Below are 22,939 nucleotides of genomic sequence, written 5' to 3' on the forward strand. Positions count from 1 at the left end.
CGTGCGCGGACCAATCAGCGAGGCGGGTGAGGACGACGGGCCCAAGGGTGGAGCCGGGAGGACATTTTGTGCGGGAGGGAGGGAGGGAGGAGGGAAGGGGCGGTGGTAGCGGCTCCGGGAACGACCCCCGCTCTGCCCCCGAACCTGGGGCGGGACCGCGGCTTCGCTGGGGGAGGAGGGGAGGCTCTGAGGGGTGGTGACCCCGTGGGGGTGACGCGAGGGGCGGCCCGGGAGCTGTGTCCGAGGAAGGGAGGGGTGGTTGGGGCAGCTAAAGGTGAACGTTCCCCGGGAGCTCCGCCTCTGGGAGGGGAAGGAGAAGCCCTGCGGTGGGGGTCGGTGTGCTGGTGCTGTTCGGGTTTGAGCGGGTCTCGAACAGAACCCTTGGGGACTCTGAAAGGTTCCGGCAGCGTTTTTCAGACATTTCGGTTTAATCCTCCCCCGGCACCACCCCGGACCTCTGCTTCCAACCCAGTTACGTGGGAAGCCCCTGCCTGGGAGCGGCCTTTCGCTCCTCCGCAGGCACAGCCTCACAGAAATACAAACCCAGCCCATCCCACGGCACCAAACCGGCGTAACAGGGAAAGACCCCCGGGACCGGCACCGGCACCGGGACCCGAACCCTCCCGGTACCGCCGGTGCCGCGCCCTCCGCTACCGCTTTTCCCCGCTAGGGGGCGCCACCGCGCGGGTCTGCTCCCGCCCCGCCATTGGCTGTTCCCCTGGGGCAAAGCACCGCTGATTGGTTGACTCCACCTTCTGGTCACGCCCCCTACCCGGAGCCCCGCCCCCTCAGTCCCGTCATGGCGGAGAAGGCGCAGAAGGGGTGAGTGCGCTCCCTCCCCTCATCCCCCCCTCATCCTCCCCTCATCGCCAACGATTCCCTCACACCCCCTCTCTCATAGCGTCAAGATCGCCCCGGGGGCCGTGGTGTGTGTGGAGAGTGAGATCCGCGGGGATGTCACCATCGGTAAGGCCCCCACACACACCTCCGGCCCTTCCCTCTCCCCTCAGGCCGTGAGGGGAAGCTGAGGCCTCTCTCTCGGCAGGGCCCAGGACTGTGATCCACCCCAAGGCCAGGATCATCGCCGAAGCGGGGCCCATCATCATCGGGGAAGGGAACCTGATCGAGGAGCAGGCCCTCATCATCAATGGGTCAGGACCCGGCTCTTTCTCCTGCCCAGCATCCCGTTTCTGGGCAGCCCACACAGATGTGCCCTGAGCTGTGTCCCTCAGAGCCAGGCTGGGCCGGGAGAGATCCTGGTTGGGGAATCTTGCAGTGTGGGTGTTTTCAGAGATACTGTAGAAAGGGTTCGGTTGGAAAAGAGCTTTAAGACCATCAAGTCCAATTCTTGTCACTGCCATGTCCACCACTAACCCGTGTCCCACAGGACCACAGCTTTGAAATCTCTTCAGCGAGGGGACTCCACCTTTGCCCTGGGCCTGACAACTTTTTCCATGAAGAAATTATTCCTAATATCCAATCTAAACCTCCCCTGCTGCAGCTTGAGGCTGTTTCTTCTTTTTGTATCACCTGGGAGAAGAAACTGACCCCCCCTGGTTCCAGCCTCCTCCCAGGCAGCTGCAGAGCCAGAAATTTCCCTTCAGCCTTCTTTGCTCCAGGCTCAACACCCCCAGGTCCCTCAGCTGCTCCTCCACTTGTGCTCCAGACCCTTCCCCAGCTCCATTCCCCTTCTCTGGACACTCTCCAGCCCCAATCCCTCTCAGTCTTCCCCAACCTGAGCTTCTCTTGCAGCTTTTTAAGGGCTTTTTAGCTTAAAGATGAGAGACCCTGTGCTCAGCCCTGGGGAGGCCACAGCTTGAGTCCTGTGTCCAGTTCTGGGCCCCTCAGCTCAGGAAGGAGATTGAGGTGCTGGAGCAGGTCCAGAGAAGAGCAAGGAGGCTGGGAAGGGATCCAGCACAAGTCCTGTGAGGAAGGGCTGAGGGAGCTGGGGGTGTTGAGGCTGGAGAAGAGGAGGCTCAGGGGAGACCTCATCACTCTCTCCAACTCCCTGAAAGGAGGTTGGAGCCAGGGGGGGGTTGGGCTCTTTTCCCAGGCAACTCTCAGCAAGACAAGAGGGCACAAGAGGTCTCAAGTTGTGCCAGGGGAGGTTTAGGTTGGACATGAGAAAGAATTTCTTTATGGAGAGGGTGATCAGCCATTGGAATGGGCTGCCCAGGGAAGGGGTGGATTCTCCATCCCTGGAGCTATTTCAAAAGAGCCTGGATGTGGCACTCAGTGCCATGGGCTGGGAACTGCAGCGGGAGTGGATCAAGGGTTGGACTTGATGAGCTCTGAGGTCCCTTCCAACCCAGCCAGCTCTAGGATTCTGTGATTCTGTGACCCCTGTGCCAGGTGAAGCAGCCTGGCTGGAGTGGATGGGAGGGATTTAAATCCTTGTCTGCAGCCCCTCACAGAGCTGAGCTGCCAGAGGGGTGGGTGTCTTGGTGACCTCACAACCTGACCCGTTTTGCAGCTACCCAGAAAACATCACTCCAGAAACCCCAGAGGTGGAACCCAAACCCATGCTCATCGGCACCAACAATGTTTTCGAGGTCGGGTGTTGTATCCTTGGCTAAGACAAAACACTGCTGGGCTTTTACCTTTTTGGAACAGAAGCAAGACAGGGTTGTGGGGTGGTTTTTTTTTTTAAGTTTCCTTTAACATGACCCCACAGATTCCCAGGCCATGAAGGTGGGAGATAACAATGTCATCGAATCCAAAGGTAACCTCGGGGCTCGTCGTCCCGCACAGACCCCGCTGCCGGTGTTTGGGGGGGGGGGGGGAGGGGGGGGTGCAGGGTTTGGCTCTGACAGGATTCCTGCTCCCTTTCTCCCTCTTTTTCCCAGCATTTGTTGGCAGGAATGTCATCCTGACCAGTGGCTGCATCATTGGGGCCTGCTGCAACATCAACACCTACGAGGTCATCCCCGAGAACACCGTTATCTACGGGGCCGACTGCCTGCGCCGCGTCCAGACCGAGCGGCCCCAGGTGGCTGTGGCACCACCCCCTCACCAGGCTGTCCCCAACACCTCTGCCTGACCTCCCCCCCTCTCCTCTCCTCTCTCTCTCCCCAGCCCCAGACGCTGCAGCTGGATTTCCTGATGAAGATCTTGCCAAATTATCATCACCTCAAGAAGACCACCAAGGCCACCTCCACTCCTGTCAAGAGCTGAGCACTCCTGGGGGCTGAGCTGCTCACCACCTCCCTCATTCCATCTTGAAAAAAAGAACCACCAGGGTTTGTTTATTTAATGGCTTCTTTCTGGGTTTTGTTGGGGTTTTTTTATGTTCTGCCAAGCACCTCAGACCAGCTGTGGGTCTGTTGTCTCTCTCACCCTCTGTGCGTGCTTTGTTTTGGAAATAAAATGTCACCTCCTCTTCTGTCCCACCCTTTCCGGGTCAGGTCACCCCACGGGGGATGTTGTGTCCCTGGTCACACACAGGTGTCCCTTGCTGCCACCACGCCTTGGGGACAGCCGGGCCACCCGCTCCTTCCCCGGCCTGCCAGCAGAGGGAGATGAGCCCGCGGCGGGGGATAACCAGAGGGAGGGGTGTCCTGGCCCCTCATCCCTCGATCCACGCGGATCCTGGCGTGGGAATGGCCGCGGGACCGCTGTCACCCGCTCTCCTCGGTCCTCCAAAGGATCCCTCGTGCTTGGCTTCCCGCCCAGAGGGTGCAGAAGGTCCTCAGATCATCAATTTTTCTTCTGGAGAACTTGGGACACATCCAGGCTTCCCAGCCGGCCCTGGAGATTCCCCAGGGATCTTGCTGACAACTTCCCCTCCCGTCCTTGTTCAGCACAGGGGAGGAAATCGGTGCTGGAGCAGAAATTCCTGTAGGAAAGGGGAGGGGGAGGGGGAGGAGAAGCAGCTGGGCTGCAGGACAGGGGGTTGGGTTTGGGACCAGGGGCTTTCAGGTGGGACAACCCAGTGGGTTTTCTCCCTGAGGTTCAGGCAGAGGAATAGAAAAAATAAACACAAACCCACCGGGGGTTGTTGAGTTTTTGGGGAGTTTTTTGGCTTTGCCATTCCAGCCTCCAGCAGTGCTGGGAAGCTGCAGCCCTTCCCCAAAACCCGGTCCAAATAAGGAGCATTGCCCTGGGCCAACACCATTTCCTCCTCTCCCAACTTCTCCAGCAAGAGGAGGAAACCTTTCCCAGGGATTTCACCCCAAAAGCAAGACACCCCGCAGAGGTGGGTGGCTGGATCAGCCCTCCCCGTGCTGCAGCTCCCTTCTCGTGGCCACCTCGCCCGGGTGGATGTCACCCCCGCTCCCCTGCCCCCATCTGCTGCAGCCCCCCCCGCCTCCCTCCCTGCCCGCAGGTTCGGTTCTGCTCTGGAAACCCGCAGGTTCGGTGTGGCCGCTGAGTCACCGGGAAAGCGAGCGGTGACATCAAACGCCCCGTCCGTCCCCTGTAGAAACCTTCTGCCACCAGCAGGATGTCCTCAGCGTCACCTCCTGTCCCCGTGTCATTGTGTTGCGGGTGGCATCTGCTCCGGACACGGCCGCTGGTGACAGGCGTGTGACCCTCGGGGTCTCTGTCACGCAGCTCTGCAGCCCTGCGGGGACACAGACCCCTCCCTGGGGACACCGGGGCTGAGGTCAGGCCGGACACGGGGCATGAAATCAGGTGAGCAGCCGAGAAACCATGGAAACCATGGAATGGGCTGGAAGGGACCTGAAAGCTCCTCCAGTCCCAACCCCCTGCATGGGCAGGGACACCTCCCACCAGCCCAGGTTGCTCCAAGCCCCATCCAACCTGGACTTGGACACTGCCAGGGATGGACCTTCCACAATTTCCCTGGACAACCTGTGAAGAATTTCTTCCTAAATGTCCAACCTAAATCTCCTCTCTTCCAGCTTAAAACCAATCCTCCTTTGTCCCATCCCTCCAGGCCCTTGTCAAAAGTCCCTCCCCAGCTTTCCTGGGGGCCCTTTAGGTGCTGGGTAGGGGGCACTAAGATCCCCCCAGAACCTTCTCCTCTCCAGGATGGACAACCTCAGCAGCTCTCTCATCCTTTCCCTTTCCCTTCCTTTCCTTTCCTTTTCCTCCTTCTTCTCCTTCCTTTCCTTCTCTCTTCTCTTCTCTTCTCTTCTCTTCTCTTCTCTTCTCTTCTCTTCTCTTCTCTTCTCTCTCTTCTCTTCTCTTCTCCCCTCTCCTCTCCTCTCCTCTCCTCTTCCTCCCTCCCCTCCCCTCTCCTCTCCTCTCCTCTCCTCTCCTCTCCTCTCTCCTCTCCTCTCCTCTCCTCTCCTCTCCTCTCCTCTCCTCTCCTCTCCTCTCCTCTCCTCTCCTCTTCCTCTCTCCTCTCCTCTCCCTTTTTCCTCTCCTCTCCCTTTTTCCTCTCCTCTCCCTTTCTCCTCTCCCATCCCCGGGGCAGGGTGGGATCCCAAATGCAGCCCAGGGTGGGTGTGGAGGGGGCGTGGGCAGCTCAGCCCCAGGTGGGTCTGGTTGGGGCTATGAGTGGCCACCGGCCCCGGGCCTGCCCAGGGTGAAGGTGGGGGAGTGGCCCAGGTCCCCTGCTTTAATGTCCCCAAACCCCCAGCGCCCCCCTGCTTGTCCCTTGCCACCACACCCCCCCTCCTGTGCCCCTGTGTCCCCAGCACTGTCCCCTCCTCTGCCCACAGCCCTGGACTGTGGGCATCTCCCCAGCCCATCTGTGTCCCATCTCCCCAGCCGTGTGTCCCGTGTCCCTGGGACTGTGTCCTATGTCCCCAGTTTTGTGTCCAGTGTCCCCCACTCTGTGTCCCTGGTCATGCTTCCCTTGTGTTTTGTACCCCAAGTCCTGTGCCCTAAAAGGGGGTCCCATGTCCCCAACCCTGTGTCCCATGTCCCCAGCCCTGTGTCCCCTGTCCTCACCTTCTGTCCCATCTCCCAGCCCTGCATCCCATGTCCCCAGCCCCGTGTCCCGCGTCCCCAACCCTGTGTCCTGTATCCCCAGCCCCGTGTCCTCACCCCGTGTCCCACGTCCCATCCTTCTCTCCAGTGTCCCCAGCCCCGCATCCCTCTTCCCACCGCCAAACCCCACCCCCGTGTCCCTTGTCCCCCTCCCTCCCCTCTCCCCCCCGCACCCTCCCATCCCCATCCCGCCCCGTCCCTCCCCCGTCTCCCTCCTCCGCCCCGTCCCTCCCCCGTCCCCCGTCCTCCACCGCCCCGCCCCGGTCCCCCCCCCCCCCCGCCCCCGGTGCCTTCAGCACCGCCCGCCCGGGCCGTGGCTGCCGCCGGCGGGACGGACGCGGAGCCTGCCCGGTCGCACCATGAGCAACCTCCCGCCGACCGGGAGGGCGGCCCCGCCGACACCGGGCCTGCCCGAGGAGGAGGTAGGGAGGCGGCGGGGGTGTGTGCGGGGGGTCAGCATCCCCCTCCCCACCCGCGACCCTCACGCACCCCCATGGCGCGGGAGGGTGTGGGGGGGACACCGTGCCTGGGGGTCCCATCGGTGCTGGGGGGTGTGGGGGGGCGGTCGGGGCATCCCGCACCCCCCGGGGGGGACCCCCCCCCCCCCCCCTCCCGGGGACGCCGCTCCTGGGGGAACTTCCCCCCTGCCACCCCTCACAGCCCTTCCCCCAAAACACTGCTCCCCCCTCACACCCCACCCGGGGGGGGACCCCCACGGCGCAGCCCCACTGGCGGGGGGCGAGGCACAGCTCCCCCCGGGATGGGGCGGGGGACACAGCAGCCTCCCCGCAGCCCCCGGGGTGGGTGCTGGGGGTGAGGGTGACAGAGGGTGCCACTCACCCCCCCGGCTGCGTGTCCCTCCTCCAGGGGGTCTCACCCCAAAGCGGTGCCAAAGGTCCCCACGGGGGACAAACCCCCCACGCCCCGCCACGGGGGAGGAGGAGGGAAGGAGAGAGGGAGGGGAGCGGGTGGTTCGCTCTCGCCAACCGCCGAGTTCCTGGTTTTCTCCGTGACCTTGAGCTGGGAATGTGGACTTTGGGAGGTGAGAGCGGGCAGGTTGGATTCTCCTCCTCACCTTCCCCCCGCCGGGCTCCTCCCGCACCTCCCCGCAGGGCTCCGGTCCGTGGGTAACGCGGGATGTACCGCAGAGCCGCTCCCCCGCTGTCTCCTTGCCTTGATTTTATTTATTCCAGAGGTGCTTCCCCGGCCTGAAACTTCCCAAAGTTTCTCCAAAGCGCTACAATAAAATGGGGATATGTTTTTTTTTCAATCCCCAGCGAGGGGTGGATGATGCTGCGGTGCAGCCATGGGGTTACCCGGCTCCCGCACCCTGCAAAACCTCCCCCCCCGCCCCTTCCTTGCCTCAAACCCCCTCAAAAAAAAAAAAAAAAAAAAAAAAAGAAGAGAGAGGGGGGATGGAGCAGAACTCATCCTGTGGAGCCGAACCCGGGTTCTGGGAGATGGGACAAGCTCCTGCTTCATCCCCACTGCCTGCTCCGGGCACCCCGGGGCAGGGGGTGCTCCCCAGCCCTCTCTCCTCCTCTCCCCCCGGTGTAGGAGGTTTTGGGGGGGTGAGAGCAATGTGGAAAGGAGGTCACGTCACGCTCGGGCTGGGTGAGAACGGCATGTGAAAGGCTGGATGGAGGCCTTATTTGGTAGAAGAGAAGCTCCGGAGAGCCCAGCTCATGGCCCTCGACCCCATCCCATGCCAGATCCCTCATCCCGGGGGACCCAGGGAGTGGGGAGGGGACCCCCCAGGGATGGTTTCAGGGGAGGGAAATGCTCAGGGAGTGGAAAGGTTTGTTCTCATGGCCCCTGCGTTGCGTCCCACCCCCAACCCCCCCCAGTGCTGCTCATTCCATGAGTCCGGAGAGTTTGGGAGCAAACTCCAGGCAGGACACGGCCATGCGTGACCCCCCGCCCCTGCCCGCTCTTCCTTTGCTCTGTTGCAATCCCCCCAGCTGCTGCTCCCTTGGCTTCTCGCTGCCTTCTTTTCCTTTTTTTTTTTTTTTTTTTTTTTTTCCTTTTTCTCCCACCGCTTCCTCGTTCCAGCCCCAGACTCGCTTTTCCCTAAAGGTTGCTGCTTCTTTCTTCTCTTCCCACCGCCGGGCATTTTTTTGGCTACTAGGTCTGGAGAAATGGCTACATAAATGATGGTTCTGGAGGCTGAGCCCCCCGGCATCCCCTCGATCCCCCCCCCCTCCTGTAGCTCGGGGAGGTTTGCGGGTTGGCGGCGTGCGGGCTCGCATCCCGGTAACCTAAACCCATCCATTAGCGGGGTGAGAGGATTTACACCGGGATTAATCCCCGGCGGGCTTGGAATGCACCCTCAGTTTACTTTGAGAGGGGGAGGGAGAGCATGGAAGGAGGAGGGAGGGGGGGGAAAAAAAAAAAAAAAAAACTTCCTTTCCCTGTTTCACTGCTCCATCCCAACTCGATGCCGTCGCCTCCCGCCGGCGAGCAGCCATGCGGGTAATCGGCTGTGGGGAATTAAATCCGAGTTTCCCCGATGGAAAGGGGGTGGCCGGGAGAGGGGGTGGGGGGTGGGGGCGGGGGGAGCACGCCTTGAAGGAGGGCGATTAAATGCCTGGTGAATGAATCACCTTCCGCCGCTCCCCTCCGGCCCCGCGGTTAACGATTACCGGGGGAGATGGTTTGGGTAGGGGGCAGGGGAGTGTGACAGTGACAGCCAGCAGCCTGCAGTGTCCCCCGGCATCTCTGGGGGCTCCCAGTATCCCCCACAGCATCCCTGGGGACTCCCAGTATCCCCCACAGCATCCCTGGGGACACCCAGCACCCACCACCCTCCCCTCTAAAGGGGCTCCTGCTTACCTTGAGGGGGCAAACCTGTCTTGTGGCTTCCTGGGAGGAAGAGGAGGAGGAAGAGGAGGGCTCTCAGCAATCCACCATGGGTTTCTTCATGCTGGAGGCCGTCCTCGAGCTGTGGGCTGCAGATCCCAGCCACCTCTTGGCCCATGGTCCTCACCTCTCCTTGTGCATCCCCAGTTCTGTCCCAGCAAAGCCCCTCCAGACTTTCTCCTGGCATCCTTTAAACTGGTCCCAAATGGGACCTGGTGGATGGTGGGGAGCAGAGGTGAGAGGGAGAGGTCAGAAATGGGATGAAAATGGGAGAGGAGAGCAGCAGAAGCTGGGAAAAGTCTTTTTTTTGCAAGGACAATAAAAGCCAGGAGTGAGGTGCTGGAGATGGGATCCAGTATCCCTGACAAATCCAGGAACAGAGGAGGACTATGGAAAGGAGGACTTGGTGTGCTCCTGACATGGTCCTGTAGCTGTTATCCCTGATGAAGGAAATCTTGTGAGGTCCTGTGGCTTCCCAGAGCAAACATCAACACTTCTGACCTGGAAGAAATCTTTGCTTTCACCCCAAATTGTGACGAGAAGGAGAGGTGGAGAAATGCCCCGCCAAGAAGAAAATATGAAACTGAACTGAAACGCAGCAGTTTGGGGTCTCCTAAACCCTTTGGGCTTTGGGAATCCCACTGCTCCAGCTGATCCCTGCTTGGGATCTGGAGACCTGGCCCCATCCCTCAGGACACTCAGGAGGGTGTCTCACCCCATCCTTCTCTGAGGTGTCATTTTTTTTCCCTCTGGAGGAGCATCTGCCTGCTGCCAGGTGGGCATTTGGGCTTTTCTTCCCCCCTCCAAGGCTGGATTTGACCCTGGGAACGTTCTTGGCAGCGCAGGGAGGCTGAGCCCCTGGGATCTCAGCACAGGAAAGCCTGGAGCAGCTCCCTGCGGGCCCGGGCTTCTCTTCCATTTAAGGGCAGGAGTTTTATTTCCGCCCAAAACCTTTCCATTGGCAGAAGGAAATCCGTCCTGACGGCTGGGATTGATCCCTCAGGAGGCTCCCGGGTTTAAAGGCACCCACCCAGCTGGTCCCTCATCCCCAGGGGAAGGATGCTGCTTGCACGGGACCTCCTCAACACGTCCCCTTCATGGGGTGCAGAGGGGGAGCACCCACCACTTCGGATCTTCTCCTTCCTTCCTCCCACCCTCCAGCCCCCCAAAACCATCCTTTTGGGGTTGGAAACCAGACGGGGGTTCCTTTGGAACCCACCTCCCTCTCCCCATTGTGTAGTTTCACGGTTTAAAACTTGGCCGACCCGCGTTTGACCTTTCAAAGAAAACAAATCCTTACCCAGGAGAAGCCGGGGCTGAATTTAGGAGGGTTTGTTGTTTTGTTTTCTTTTTTTTTTTTTTTTTTTTTTTTTTTTTTTTTTTCCCAGGGTCTTTTATCTCTCCCATCTCCCCGCCGCCTGGCTTTGGGGATAAAGGATCTGGCGAGCTCGAAGGGGTTTGGATTTCAGGGCAGGAATTAGTGGGGGGATCTCTCCTGGAACCATCTTGGGGGTTTTCCAGGGAGAGGGAAGGTGGGAAGGATGGGGTGATGGGGCAGGCAGGGATGCTCAGTTCCTCTTCCAGGAGCTGATTCCCCGGGAAAGGGCGAAATTTACCTTCTTTACACTGAATTTCATGGGAGGTCCTCTGGATTAATCCCTCTCTGCCTCTGCCGTGAGCCATTTGGGCCGTGTCTCCATGGGGAGATGGTGCAGCACGGGATGCTCCATCACTCTCTGAGCTCCCAACAGCGGCAGAAAGTCGGTGAGGGTCCCCCAGACCCCTTAGGAAGGGTTTGCAGCCCCCCCTGGGTGATGCCACCGGAGGGGACAGGCTCTGGAGCAGCTCCGGAGCTCAGGAGGAGGCTGAGGACATGGCTGATCCCATCCCCTCCAGCCTGCAGCATCCCTCGGGGCAAGGCTCTCAGCATCCTTTTCCTGGATGGCTTTCCAAGAGGAATCAAGGCATGGAATGGTTGTACTTTCACGGCTGGTTGGGTTTTTTTTGGCAGTTTTTTCCCCCTCCAGCACAGCCAGGGGTGGGTACCAGCAGCAACACCAGGGATATGTGCAAAAAAAAAAAAAAACAAAAAAACACAAACCCAAAACAAAAGCCCAACAAACCTTTTGTTATTTACTAGCTGCAGGTCAGGCAGAGGTTTTGTTACACAAAGCAGGAATGTTTGGTGCTGGGAGATGAGGGGGAGATAACTTATCTGCAAGAGAAAGAGGAGCTGTCAGCAGGAGAGTGGGGCTGGGCTGGCTGTCCCTGGCTGGTTCCACAGGTCCGACCCAGGGAATGAGGTGGGCAGGGTGCCTGGGCAAAATAGTAAATAAGAACAATCAAATAATGGTAAATATAAACCAGTAAGAAATATCAAAGAATAGTAAATAATACATTTATAAATGTATAAATAATAAATAATAAATATGACTTTATATAGAAGAATAATAAATATGACAATGTAAAATAAGTATAAATAAATATAAATTAATAATACAAATTCGTAAGAATGTCATGATATGTGAATAAATATAAAAATATAAATATCTTTATCCCTGGAGGTGTTTAAACAGCATGTGGCCCTGGTCCTTAGGGACATGGCTTAGTGATGAGCTTACAGTGCTGGTCAAAGGTTGGACTGGATGATCTTGAAGGTCTCTTCCAACCAAAGGCATTCTGTGATTCTGTGATAAAAGAATAATAGATTTTAAAGGATAATAATTATCAAATAATCAGGGTTGGGGTTTTTTTTTCCCCTCCTCCAGCCCCAGTCTGGCTGTTTGGCACCTGGGGTGGGTGACCTTGGTCCAGCCCCTCTGGCCCAGCTCTCATAAGGCATTTGGGTGCCTGAAAAAAAAAAAAAAACCTCATCCATTAAATCCTGCAGATTTAATTTAAAATGCTGCAGGAGAAGCTGCTTGGAGGGGAGAGGAGGAAGAGTTGGGGGTTGCTTCTCCCAGCTCTTAATGAGTTGCTGCAATTAATCAGAGACAATAGGCATTGTCTGCAGCATGAGGGCTCTGCTGGGGCTGCCAGGAGAATCCCAGAACCATCATGGTTGGAAAAGACCTTCAGGATCATTAAATCCACCCCTCACTCCTACACCACCTTAACCACTGGACCATCCCCTGTGCCAGAGAGGGCTGGGAAGGTGCTGGCAGCATTTTTGGCCAGGAGAGCACTTGGTGTGGTGAGGATGGGGCTTGGTCACCTCCCCACAGTGTCCTGGCAGCTTGGTCCATGGTCACTTGAAGGATGAGGGTGCTTCTCCCCACCCCCAAATTCTGCATCCCCTAACCCTGGCTTAGAGGTTTTTGGCTGCCCAGGAGGTTCCCCTTGGGTTGGCATCATCCCACTGAGGGTGCCACCACCTGAGGAGGGGGTGTCCCCAAGTAAGGGGTGAGGGGGGGTCACCAGGAACCTCCTTCTTCTGTTCTAGGTGAGGACACTCTTTGTCAGTGGGCTCCCTCTGGACATCAAGCCCCGAGAACTTTACCTGCTCTTCAGGCCCTTTAAGGTATTGGGGAGGGGAGAGGGGGGCTGGGAGTGTGGGGCTGACCCATCCCCATGGCCTCACCAACCTTGGTGGGACCCAGGAGCCCGATGGTTTTCCCAGGAAAGGTCTTGTTTGTGTCACTTTATTCACAGAAAGAAGTTTCTGTGCCTTTCTGCCCCAATACTCCACAGGGAAGTGGCACCAGGTGCTTTGAATGCAGTTAAACCCCTGATAATAAAATAAGATTTGATTATAAATAAAAATACTGCATGCTCAAATAAACACACCTTGACCTGCTCCCAATCCCCCCACCCATCAGGGGGTGATGGATGTGGGAGGTTTCCCTCTCCAAAGGGGCAGCTGAATCGTGGGGAATTCCACCCAAACACCCCCTTTTTTTGTTTGTTTTGGGTTTTTTGGTTTTTTTGGGTTTTTTGTTTTTTTCCCCACAAAATCTCTTTGGTTGAAAGAGCCTTTCAAGCTCACCCAGTCCAACATTTCACCACCTTTTCCTCCTTTCCTTGCAGGGCTACGAAGGGTCTCTCATCAAACTCACCTCCAAGCAGGTAGGAGCCTCTCAAAACAGGGCCAGCAGCCCACCCTGTGCTCCCACCTTCCCCGGGGTTGGGTGGAGGGGGGAATATTCCCCTCTCTGCCCCAGACCAGTGGGGTTGATGCTCCCTCCTCTCCTCCCTCCACAGCCCGTGGGCTTTGTCAGCTTCGACAGCCGCTCCGAGGCAGAGGCAGCCAAGAACGCCCTCAACGTGAGTCTTGGGATTTATCTCTCCCTTTCCCCATCCTGGGACACTCTGGGAATTCCCAAATACATCCCACTCCCTCCTTCCTTGAGGAGGGGATGCATCCCTCTCACTTTTCCCAGGAGAGCTGGAAGCCTCTGGGTCCAGCCAGCCTGTCCCAGCCTCTCCTGTTTCTTCTTCAGCAGGGGGATGGGGATAAAGGAAAAAAAAAAAATCCAAGCTGAAGCTGCAAACAAAAAAGCAAATTTCACTTTCCTTTAGCAGTGAGGCCCAGGTTGCCCAAGGAAGCTGTGGCTGCCCCATCCCTGGCAGTGTCCAAGTCCAGGTTGGATGGGGCTTGGAGCAACCTGGGCTGGTGGGAGGTGTCCCTGCCCATGCAGGGGGTTGGGACTGGATGAGCTTTAAGGTCCCTTCCATCCCAAACCATTCTGGGATTCTATGAGCTCCCCCTCTACCTCCGTGGAGTTCAACCTCCTGGAGAAACAGTCACATGGAGAACCTTGTGCAGCTGCTCTGATTCCTCCTCTTGTTTTGGTTTGGATTTTTTTTTTTTTTTTTTTTGCATGATTTGTGTTTTTTCTCTTCCTTGTCTTCATTTTCAACATAAAGCTTTTTAGCATTTTTTTTTTCTCTTTTTTTTTCCTTTTCTTTTTTTTTTCCCCTTTTTTTTTCCCTTTCTTTTTTCCCCCTGCTTTTATTTTCCCCTTCCTTTTTTTGGCTCTCTTAATCTGCCTGGATAAGAGCTCAGCTTGCAGAGATGCTGATTGCCAAATATGGTCCCGATGCTAAAGATGCTGGGAGGACCTCGAGCCGCCTCGGGGCCTGGCAAACGAGCTCATTTCAAGGCTGGAAGTTCTAAAAAAGAAATAAAATACATAATTGGCAGTTATTCAGGTTTTCTTGTTTCTTGCTGCAGTGCTCCCCACTTCCTTCTCTCCCCACCCCAGGGCATCCGCTTCGACCCCGAGATCCCCCAAACGCTGCGGCTGGAGTTTGCCAAAGCCAACACCAAGATGGCCAAGAGCAAACTGGTGGGGACCCCCAACCCCAGCACCCCCCTCCCCACTGCTGTACCTCAGTTCATCACCCGTGAGCCCTGTAAGTACCACCCAGGGGGGCTCCAAAGGGATGAAACCCCCCCCTCCTTCCCCCAACCAACCAAGCCAGAAGGTTTAGGGGTGTCCTGGGAGTCACCCCCATCCTCATTTTCCTGGGGAAAACATCAGATTCAGGCAACTGAATGGGGGATGTGGGGATGGGGGAGGGGTGGGGGTGATGGGGGCCACCAGGCCCATGCCAGCTGGTGGCCAGGGGGTCCCTGAAGGTGGCTGCTGACCCTGGAGGGGACCCAGGGGAGGTGACAGCCAGCGAGGGGGAGCAGGACAAGGCCTGGGTGCTGCTTCACCACACTGGGGAGTTTCTGAGTGAGGCAGCTGGAGGGGGGGGGAGATGGGGTCTTGTGGAGACCTCAGTGGTGGTGGCACCAGGGTGTTGTGCCAGGGTTCTGCTGGTGGGAAAGCATTTTGGGGACACCAGGTTGGTCATTTGAGTTCTGGGATGCTCCAGGGCATCCCTCACCAGTGTTTACTGGTGGCTGAGTTCTCCTGGGGATCCATCCTGCTTTGGGGGGGGGGGGGGGAGAAGGAAAGCTTTCCCAAGGGAAAGTGAGGGCTGTGGGTGACTTTTAACTCTCCCTCTCCTTCTCCTTCTTCTTTTCTTGCAGACGAGCTCACAGTGCCTGCACTTTACCCCAGTAGCCCTGAAGTGTGGGGTCCATACCCTCTGTACCCAGCGGAGTTAGCACCTGCTCTACCTCCTCCTGCTTTCACCTACCCCGCTTCACTGCACGCCCAGGTAATTCCAGACCCATCCACCAGTGCTCTGCTCACCCTCTCCCAGCCCATCCCTTTTTTTCCTCCCCCCATCACTAACCTCTGCCTGGCTAACAAGCACTTTCTTCCACCACCATCCCGCTCCCTGAGATTTAGGGACAGCACCCAAGGGAGCCAGCGCCTGCCTCTCCCCAAACTCCTCTTTTTGCCTTCCTGCCTTTGCTCTCACCTGTGCCAGGTGGGGAGGGAAGGATTTGGGATGCTCTGAGAGGGGGGGATTGTCCCCATCACTCCTGGCCAGGCACAAGATGGGGCTCCAGAGCCCCATGCACCTTGGAGCATCACTGGGATGAGGCTGGGTTGGATGTGGGGCATCAAACCAAAGCAGCAAACAGGGAGCAAAGGCAGAGGAGCCACCTTCTACTGGCCAGGTCCTCACCTGCTCCAGGGAGAAGGGATGGAACTCCTGGAGCAGTGATCTGCAGTGCAGCTCTTGGGGGTGATTCCCAGAGCAGCATCGTGGGGGGATGGCCCCGGGAGAAGATTCCAAGGTGGGGTGGGCAACAGGGCAGCTGCCTCCTCCCCAGCACCAGCAGACACCATCCCAGCCTTCCCTCCTTGCTGCTGGCTCCAGCTTGGTGGGGAGGAGGAGGAAATGAGCAGAGGGAAATGGATTTGCTGGATAAGCCACATCCCAACAGCTTCTTGGCCCCGGCCCTGCCTGGGGATGGAGCGGGGTTATCCGGAGTCAGCACTGCTGGGAGCTGGAGGCAGCCTGGGGATGGTTGGAGCAGGAGGGTGAGGACAAGAGCTCAGTGTATGAACCAGCTGCTGCTTTTGGATGGAATCCCAAGGGGTTTTTTTTTGGGGGGGGGGTTATAGGAAGAGTGGTGGTAAATATTATAGCAGCCACTTCCTTGTCTTGTCAGATGAGGGCTAACAGGCAGCACCTGCACTGCTGCTGGAGAAGGAAATGGGGGAGTAAGGAGGCTCCCATGGAGCCCCCCAGGAGAACCTGGGCTGAAACTTGGTGTTAAGACACTGTTAAGAAACATTAGCCCAGTGGGGACAATGGTGGTGGCACCTCCTGGTTGCTGGGGTCAGGAGGAGGGGCCCCTCAGGCTGGTGGGGCTGCCGTGGTGTTGCCTGGCAGCGTCTGATGTTTCCTCACCTCTGTCTGGGGGCTTTGCAGGTGACACTGTCCCAGCTGGGGATGGCTGTCCTGGTGGCATCCCAAGATCATTATGAGCAGGGAAGGGGCAGGGAAGGGGCAGGGAGTCCCATCCCTCTCAGCCTCTGCCCCTCTTGTCCTTGCAGATGCGCTGGCTCCCTCCCTCCGAGGCTGGTTCTCCGGGCTGGAAGTCCCGTCAGTTCTGCTGAATGCCGGGTGAGTGCTGCCTGCCCAGCTCCTCTCCTCCTGGGGGAGGGCTCAGGGCCACCTCCACCCTCACCCTAAGCACCCCCTGCAACCTCCCCCGGGGTCTCCAGCAGCTCGGGAGACCCTACACCCACACCAGCCAGGCCATCTTCTTAAGTTGGATGGAAAAAAAAACCTAACAAACCCTGCCAGGAAAGTCAGGAAGATGCATTCATGAGTCAGTTTCATAGGGGGATTCTCCACCTCGTGGATCCAAGGAAGTGGTGAGGCTCTGGCATCAGCCAGCCCTGCCACCTCAGCCATGGCCACCAGGCTCAGGCACCCAGGGAAGAGCAGCCCTGGCTGCAGCCAAACCCAGCCTTGGATCTGCAGAGCACTCACTGTTTTATTTTAGGCCCAGCAGATTAAAAATAGGGAGCAGCGAGGCTCTGGGAACTGGTGGTTCTTCCAAAATATGGAACGGGCCAATGTTTCCAGCTCCAGTGTAAGCAGAGCCGTATTTGGGAAAGGGAGATGAGGGAATCCTTGGGACCAGGTCCACCTGCCTGCAGCAAGCCTGGTAACCACACTGGGGGGTGAGGATGGAGGGTGGGGAACCTCCTGGTTCCCTGACTGGCTCCTCCAGCTTGGAAGGGCCATGGCACAGCCCAGGGAAGGGTTTGGGAGCTCAGCAGGGCAGGGTTAAGCTGCCAGCTGCTTCCCTGAGGAAGCCTCAACTGCTGCAAAGGTTGTGGCTGTCCCATCCCTGGCAGTGTCCAAGTCCAGGTTGGATGGGGCTTGGAGCAACCTGGGCTGGTGGGAGGTGTCCCTGCCCATGGAAAGGGCTTGGAACTGGATGAGCTTTGAGGTCCCTTCCAACCCAAACTGTTCTCTGAGTCTAAAATAACCTCTCCCTGTGGCACACCAACCTCAAAGTCCCTCACCCTCTCCCTGTCCCCTCACAGGTCTCAGGTGTGTGATGGTGGCCTACAGTCAGTCTTGTGGGTATTAGTGGAGTCTTCCAAGGTGGCTACTGGGTTGGCGAGCTCTCTGCAGAACCACAGTGTGCTGGTAAGGCTGGAGCACAACTGGGGGACACACAAAACACAGCCCTGGGGCTTTGCTGCTTTGGGGAGGGGGTAAAAGGGTGAGAAAAGCAATGATATCCCTGAGGAAAGAAGGTGAAAGCATCCCCAGAGTTGATCCCTGGTGCCTCTCTGCCATTCCCACCTTTTATCGGTGTTATCTGGAATTTGGAGAGCCCAGGAATGCCTCTGGGCTTTGAATTACCCCCGGGGTAATCTCATCTCTCCCTGCTTGCTTCCTGCCTTGGATCAACACAGCACAAATTCCTCTTAAGTGTAAAATTCAGCTTAACTCTCAGCTTCCCACCAGCTGGTGGGAAGTTAAAAACACCCCCAAAATCCAGGAGGAGCAAATTAGGACCAAGTGGACCCTGAGGATCACAGAGTGCCAACAGCCCCTGCATCTCCCACCCTGCCCTTTCCCAAGGATCCTGGTGCCCAGTTCCCAAAGAAACCTCCCAGGCTGTGAGGAGCTTCCCCACAAAGGAAGAGAGATCAACCACAGCCCCTTTCCCACTTTCCTTCAGCTCAAAATTGTGGCTGTGTCGGTTTGGGTGTTTTTTTGTTTGTTTGTTTTTTTCTTAACACCTCTCTCTGTTGTTGCAGGCTTGAAAAGAAAAAAAAAACAAACCAAAACCAAAACCAAAACCTCACACAAGTTTGGATTCCTCCAAGACTTTCCCACAGCCTCTATCACACATCTGCTCTCCTCGAAGAAAAACAAAAAGCATACCTAGTAATAATATTTTCCTCTTTTACACTGTATATTTGTAAGAAAGAGTGTGTTACTTCTGAAAGCATGGTTTGACAGGCATCGCTGTAGCCTTTGAAAAGACTTTTCAAACAGAACCATAGGAAAGCAGACAAGAAAGAAAAAAAAAAAAGAAGAAAAAAGGCGAAAAAACGAGAGCAAGTATTTTTGTACCAAACCTCCTAAATAGGACAATCTTACACTGGGTCGGACCACAGGTTTTTGTGCTTGAAATGCTGCATGTTGAAGGTTCACGTGTGTGCAGACGTTGGGTGGGCAGGAATTGTGCTCTGGGACTCCTGCAGACACCTCCAGTATTACTCCTTTCTTCCCAGTTGTACCAAGTGACAACCAGGCAGGACAATCAGAAACTTTCTTATGGTGGTTGTTGTGTTGTTTTTTGTCTGTTTGTTTGTTTGTTTTTACCTTAGGGCTATGTTAATAGCTTGCTGTGCAAAGCTTCAGCATGGCACAACCGTCAGGATCAGGGATGGGCAGGGACAGCCCGTGCATGTAGCAAGGTGACAATTTGCCTCCTCCTCATCCTCCTCTTCCTCCTCCTCCTCCTGCCACGACTGCTTGAAGTTGTTACAGGCAACGTAAACTGCTGTATGAGGAAAAAAAAAAAAAATTCCAAACAAATAACAAACTCTCAGTTCAGCTTAGAACTGTACCCTGAGCAGGGGTTCTAGGGTCAAGGTTCTGCCAGTCCAGCAGCTCTGGAGCATTCCCATCTTTCCATGTGCAAAGACAAGAAAGGAGGCTGCTGCCACCCTTGGGGTGGTGCCTGTAACCTTTACAGAGATTGCCTACCAGCCAAGAAGCCCTCTTGACATACTCTCTTCCTCCTCTTTGCTCCAGGAGGAATCTGGGGAAAACCAAAATCACCGAAAGAGCAAAGCAAAGCAAAAAGAAAACCTCGATCAGATTTCAGTTTCTTGCAAAAGGAGGGGTGCAAAACTTCTTCTGTTGCCTTTGCACCCCGGGCTCTGTCCCTGCTGCAGAGGACATCAGCTCAGAGCTGCCCATGGACAGTTTCTCAGCTGCACTGAGGAGCACAGGGTGCCTGTGGTCTGCTTAAACATCATAACCTTCTCCTTCCTTCCTTCCTTCCTTTCATTCTGTGGGCAGGCTGGGATTTGGGCTGCTGGAGCTGGAGTGGGGCTGGGGGTGAGGGTGGTGTGATAGGAAACTGTCCCATTGGGGTCTTCTGTAAGGAATGGGATTGATAAAGGTGATGTGAGAAGAAAACAATCCCAAGACAGACCTCTGAGGGGCTCCAAAAGGAACCATACCAGCGTTTCCAAGCGACAGACCAACTCTTTTAGCCAACTATTTCCTGTACTTTGTCTTGTGGAGAGGAGAGAAGCTTCCATGTTGTCTACTCCGCTTTTGGAAATGTGTTTAAAGGTACTTTTCTATTGTAATTTTTTTAAAAATAAAACCAGTGATTATTGTAAGTTACGTGCAGAGCATTGTTGGGTGCTGTGTATCTGTTCAGGAAGAGGGAAAGGGATCCCCCCACACCCCTCAGGGCCTTGGGGAGCAGCAGTCTCCTTCCTCCCTCAGGGTGTTGGAAGACAAAGCTCCCGAGGGAGGCAGCAATTTTTCAGGTCCTGCTTAGATCTCTAGGAAAGCTCCAAAATTCAGGCTGGAAAGATCAGCAGGCTTTAAAGAAGTGAGTGCAAGTTTACAAAGATTTTATCAGTTAGTTTTTAAACCTCCTAATCTTGGCACAGGGCACTGGAGCTAAGCAGAGATTTTCCATGAGCTCAGCCACAGCGGAGGCAAACGTAACCTAGAGACCAAGGGCCAGATTATTTATTATTTTTTATTTTTTAACACGCTGAGAATCTTGAAAATCTCAGCTCATAAGCCCAACAGAGAGATTGCTCCTCCCAGATAAATGCAACCACTGTCCCCAGGAGCTCCGGGCTCCAAAACCAAAGCACCAGGAGCAAAAGAAAGCACCAGGAGCAAGCTCCAGCTTTGGACCTGCAACCCGGGGTGGAAGGAAAAGGCACAGTGCTGTTACCTGAAGGCTGATGTTGGATGCTAATTCCTGACCCCCGTGTCCCAGGCACCAGCTGGATTCAACAGCAACCATCCTCCAGCTAAGAGAGGGGTGAAACACACAGGCATCCATCCTCGTGGCCTTCTCCTGGGCACAGCATCAGCTCCCATCAGAGGAAGCGGGGCCACGCTGAAAATATTTAACCTCTTGAACCATTCTTTTTTGAACTTCCCCTGTAAAGCCAGAATGTTTTTTGGCTCCGTGCTGCTGCCCGTCCCCAGTGTCCCCTTTGCCCGTGGTGACCTTTCCCCACGTGGCTGGGGGGAGAACATTCCTTCCCCGTGACCGGCGGGGACACTGACAGGAAGGCCCGAGCTGCTGGCTGACACCAGATTGCAAAACGGGACCAAGGACTCCTGGGCCATTGCTGGCATCTGGTACCCCGGGATAAATCCCAGAGGGATCCCAACAGGCAGAGCTGGAAAAACCCCAAATGAGAAAAATCTCATGGTCTCATTGTTTCCCAAAGTCTTTCTCTCCCCGTCCTCCCCTAACGCCATGGCTGAGCTGGGGGAGAGGGGGATGCTCCTTGCTACACCTCCTGCATCCCGAGGAATGGGAACAAAAAAAGGGAGAATGGGAGGTGTATGTCCCCAGGGATTGCAGGCAGCCATCAGCAGGATCTCGGGGATCAGGAGATGGAGACTTGCCAGGCAGGGCAGGGACAGCAAAGGGCAGACAGAGCCGGCGCCGGGGCCGTCCGGAGGCACCCGCAGCCCAGCCGGGGCAGGGAGGAGGAGCCGGCTCAGCACCCGCTCCTCTGGGCCTCCTTGGAGAGGAGGGGGAAGAAATAACAAGGCCTGGAGAGGAAAGATGAGATAGCACTGGGGTTTGGCCAGGCAGCTGGAGAGAGGCTGAGACACAGGCTGGGAGGGAAGGCTGAAAGTAAAGAGGAGGTTTGTGAGGAGGGCTGGAGCCAGGGGCCAAGCACTCAGCGTGGATTTGCTCCCTGATTCTCCAAGGCTGTGGGAATGCAGAGGTGTCACCCAGGCCAAGCACTCAGCGTGGATTTGCTCCCTGATTCTCCAAGGCTGTGGGAATGCAGAGGTGTCACCCAGGCCAAGCACTCAGCGTGGATTTGCTCCCTGATTCTCCAAGGCTGTGGGAATGCAGAGGTGTCAGTCAGGCCAAGCACTCAGTGTGGATTTGCTCCCTGATTCTCCAAGGCTGTGGGAATGCAGAGGTGTCAGCCAGGCAGGGACACCACTGTCACACTCCTGTCAGCATGACAAGGCTCCATGTGCCCCGGGAAGCAGAGGCCATCCCACTGCTCTGGGAAGGATGGGGAGAAACCCACACAGGGATTTAGGATGAGAGGGAAAGGTTGCAAACAAAAAGAGGAGAGATTTAGGTTAGGCATTAGGAAGAAATTCTTTCCTGTGAGGGTGCTGAGCCCCTGGCCCAGGTTGCCTGAAGAAGCTGTGGCTGCCCCATCCCTGAGGTGTTGAAGTCCAGGCTGGATGGGGCTTGGAGCAACCTGGGCTGGTGGGAGAAGCTGGATCTAGATGATCATTAGGTGCTTTCCAACCAAAACCATTCTGTGATTCTCTTCTTGCACAGCAAACCAAAGCTTGCCCAGGGGCCATGCCTCCAGGCCAGGGCAGCCATCCCTGCTCTGGGGAGGACATTCCAACTCAGGGAGGTGAGCAGGGTGCTGTGGATGTGTGTCCTGCTACTGCAGGCTTCAGCCAACACCTCAGCACCATTATCTGCATCACTGGAAACCCAGCTGACAGCAGAGTTGGAAAAGCAAAGCTCAGAAACACCATTAGCAGATCTCTGAAATGCTGCTTCTGAACCGTGGGGAAGTCAACCATTAGCAGAGCCTGGGCTTCATCTCTGCAGTCTCCATAATTAATAACCAGCTCAGGAGGGAATAGAGACTGTAACATAACTGATGGAGGCAGAAGGAAATCGTACTTCAGGCCTTGGATGTAAGCCCAGAAGTGCAGGTATAGTCAAAAAAATTAATGGAAGTACAACCTCCTGCCTTAACCATCCTTTCCCCCTGCTGTGCTTGCACTCTGCACAACACCCAACACACGAGGCTGCTGGAGCCCAACACGTGGCTCCCAACTGCAGAAGTGCTGATGGGTTTTCAGAGCCATGGCTGCTTTTTTCCTGGGCTGTTGGGTGACACAGAGCCCCTGCACACACCTGCAAACCAGAGCAGCAGAAAGCAAGCCAGCAAGAAACAAGGAGAACTGCTCTTACAGAAAGCTGGGTGGCACTGAAGGAACCAGGGCTGGGACCCACAAGAGGTCTAAGATAAAACCTCCCCCTTTGTCAACAAGAGATCTGGGCAGCCTGGTCTTGTCTGGGTGATGCTTGAAACCTCCATGGACTGAGACACCTCCCCACCAGCTCTTTTTCTCTAATATCCAAACCAAACTTCCCACGTTCCCCTATTACATCATCTGCCGTGGCTGCTAAAAACAGAGTTTGACCACATCTCCTTCTCAGATGCTCTTCACACTTCCAATCAAGTAGCTGCCTCTTCACCACCACTTCAAGCTGCCCCAGTTCACACACCCTCCTCCCAGGCCCTCTGCAGCCCAGGAGCCCCAACCAGGCCCTCCCCAGCATCCCTCTGGAATGGGGAGAAGCCCAAACTTCACACACCTGGGGTGTGACCTCCCCAGGGCTGAGCAGAGAACCAACAGCTTCCTTTGCTCTGCTGGCCCTCACCCCACAGGCTGTGTTCACCTTGCTCACCAACCCAACACCCAGCAGGGTGGAGAAGCTGCCTTCCTGCCCTGTCCAGACAAGCTCTCTCCTCTGGGAACTGCCACTCATCCTTATCTGCTTCCTGGGGATGTGTCCAGA

At 56.3% G+C, this 22,939-nt stretch overlaps 3 protein-coding genes and 1 long non-coding RNA gene across 6 annotated transcripts in view; 3 read left to right on the forward strand and 1 right to left on the reverse strand.

Moving 5' to 3' along the window:
- TADA2B (transcriptional adaptor 2B) overlaps nucleotides 1-22,939 on the forward strand; it is a 67,508-nt gene that overhangs the window by 13,712 nt on the left and 30,857 nt on the right. The gene's annotated exons all lie outside the window — the stretch shown is intronic.
- On the forward strand, nucleotides 153-3,386 carry DCTN6 (dynactin subunit 6). Its single transcript, XM_071744030.1, has 7 exons — nucleotides 153-822; nucleotides 902-966; nucleotides 1,046-1,151; nucleotides 2,474-2,562; nucleotides 2,675-2,722; nucleotides 2,847-2,989; nucleotides 3,076-3,386. Exons 1-7 carry the CDS (start codon nucleotides 800-802, stop codon nucleotides 3,172-3,174), a joined length of 573 nt encoding a protein of 190 aa, XP_071600131.1. The 5' UTR covers nucleotides 153-799; the 3' UTR covers nucleotides 3,175-3,386.
- Nucleotides 3,219-9,763, reverse strand: LOC139796201 (uncharacterized). Of its 3 annotated transcripts, none has more exons than XR_011725880.1 (4): nucleotides 8,746-9,763; nucleotides 6,739-7,135; nucleotides 4,346-4,583; nucleotides 3,219-3,835 (listed from the first exon to the last, which is right to left on the reverse strand). It is a non-coding gene; the product is annotated as an uncharacterized lncRNA (long non-coding RNA). The 3 variants fall into 3 exon arrangements; XR_011725879.1 differs by having other exon boundaries at nucleotides 7,345-9,763; XR_011725878.1 differs by lacking the exons at nucleotides 6,739-7,135; nucleotides 8,746-9,763 and having other exon boundaries at nucleotides 4,346-4,811.
- Nucleotides 6,181-19,503, forward strand: RBPMS (RNA binding protein, mRNA processing factor). Its single transcript, XM_071744029.1, has 9 exons — nucleotides 6,181-6,320; nucleotides 12,200-12,277; nucleotides 12,784-12,822; nucleotides 12,958-13,020; nucleotides 13,962-14,112; nucleotides 14,738-14,868; nucleotides 16,164-16,233; nucleotides 17,169-17,274; nucleotides 17,895-19,503. Exons 1-7 carry the CDS (start codon nucleotides 6,258-6,260, stop codon nucleotides 16,224-16,226), a joined length of 588 nt encoding a protein of 195 aa, XP_071600130.1. The 5' UTR covers nucleotides 6,181-6,257; the 3' UTR covers nucleotides 16,227-16,233; nucleotides 17,169-17,274; nucleotides 17,895-19,503.

This window comes from Heliangelus exortis, chromosome 4 (genome assembly GCF_036169615.1).
Source record: "Heliangelus exortis chromosome 4, bHelExo1.hap1, whole genome shotgun sequence".
Lineage (NCBI taxonomy): Eukaryota > Metazoa > Chordata > Aves > Apodiformes > Trochilidae > Heliangelus > Heliangelus exortis.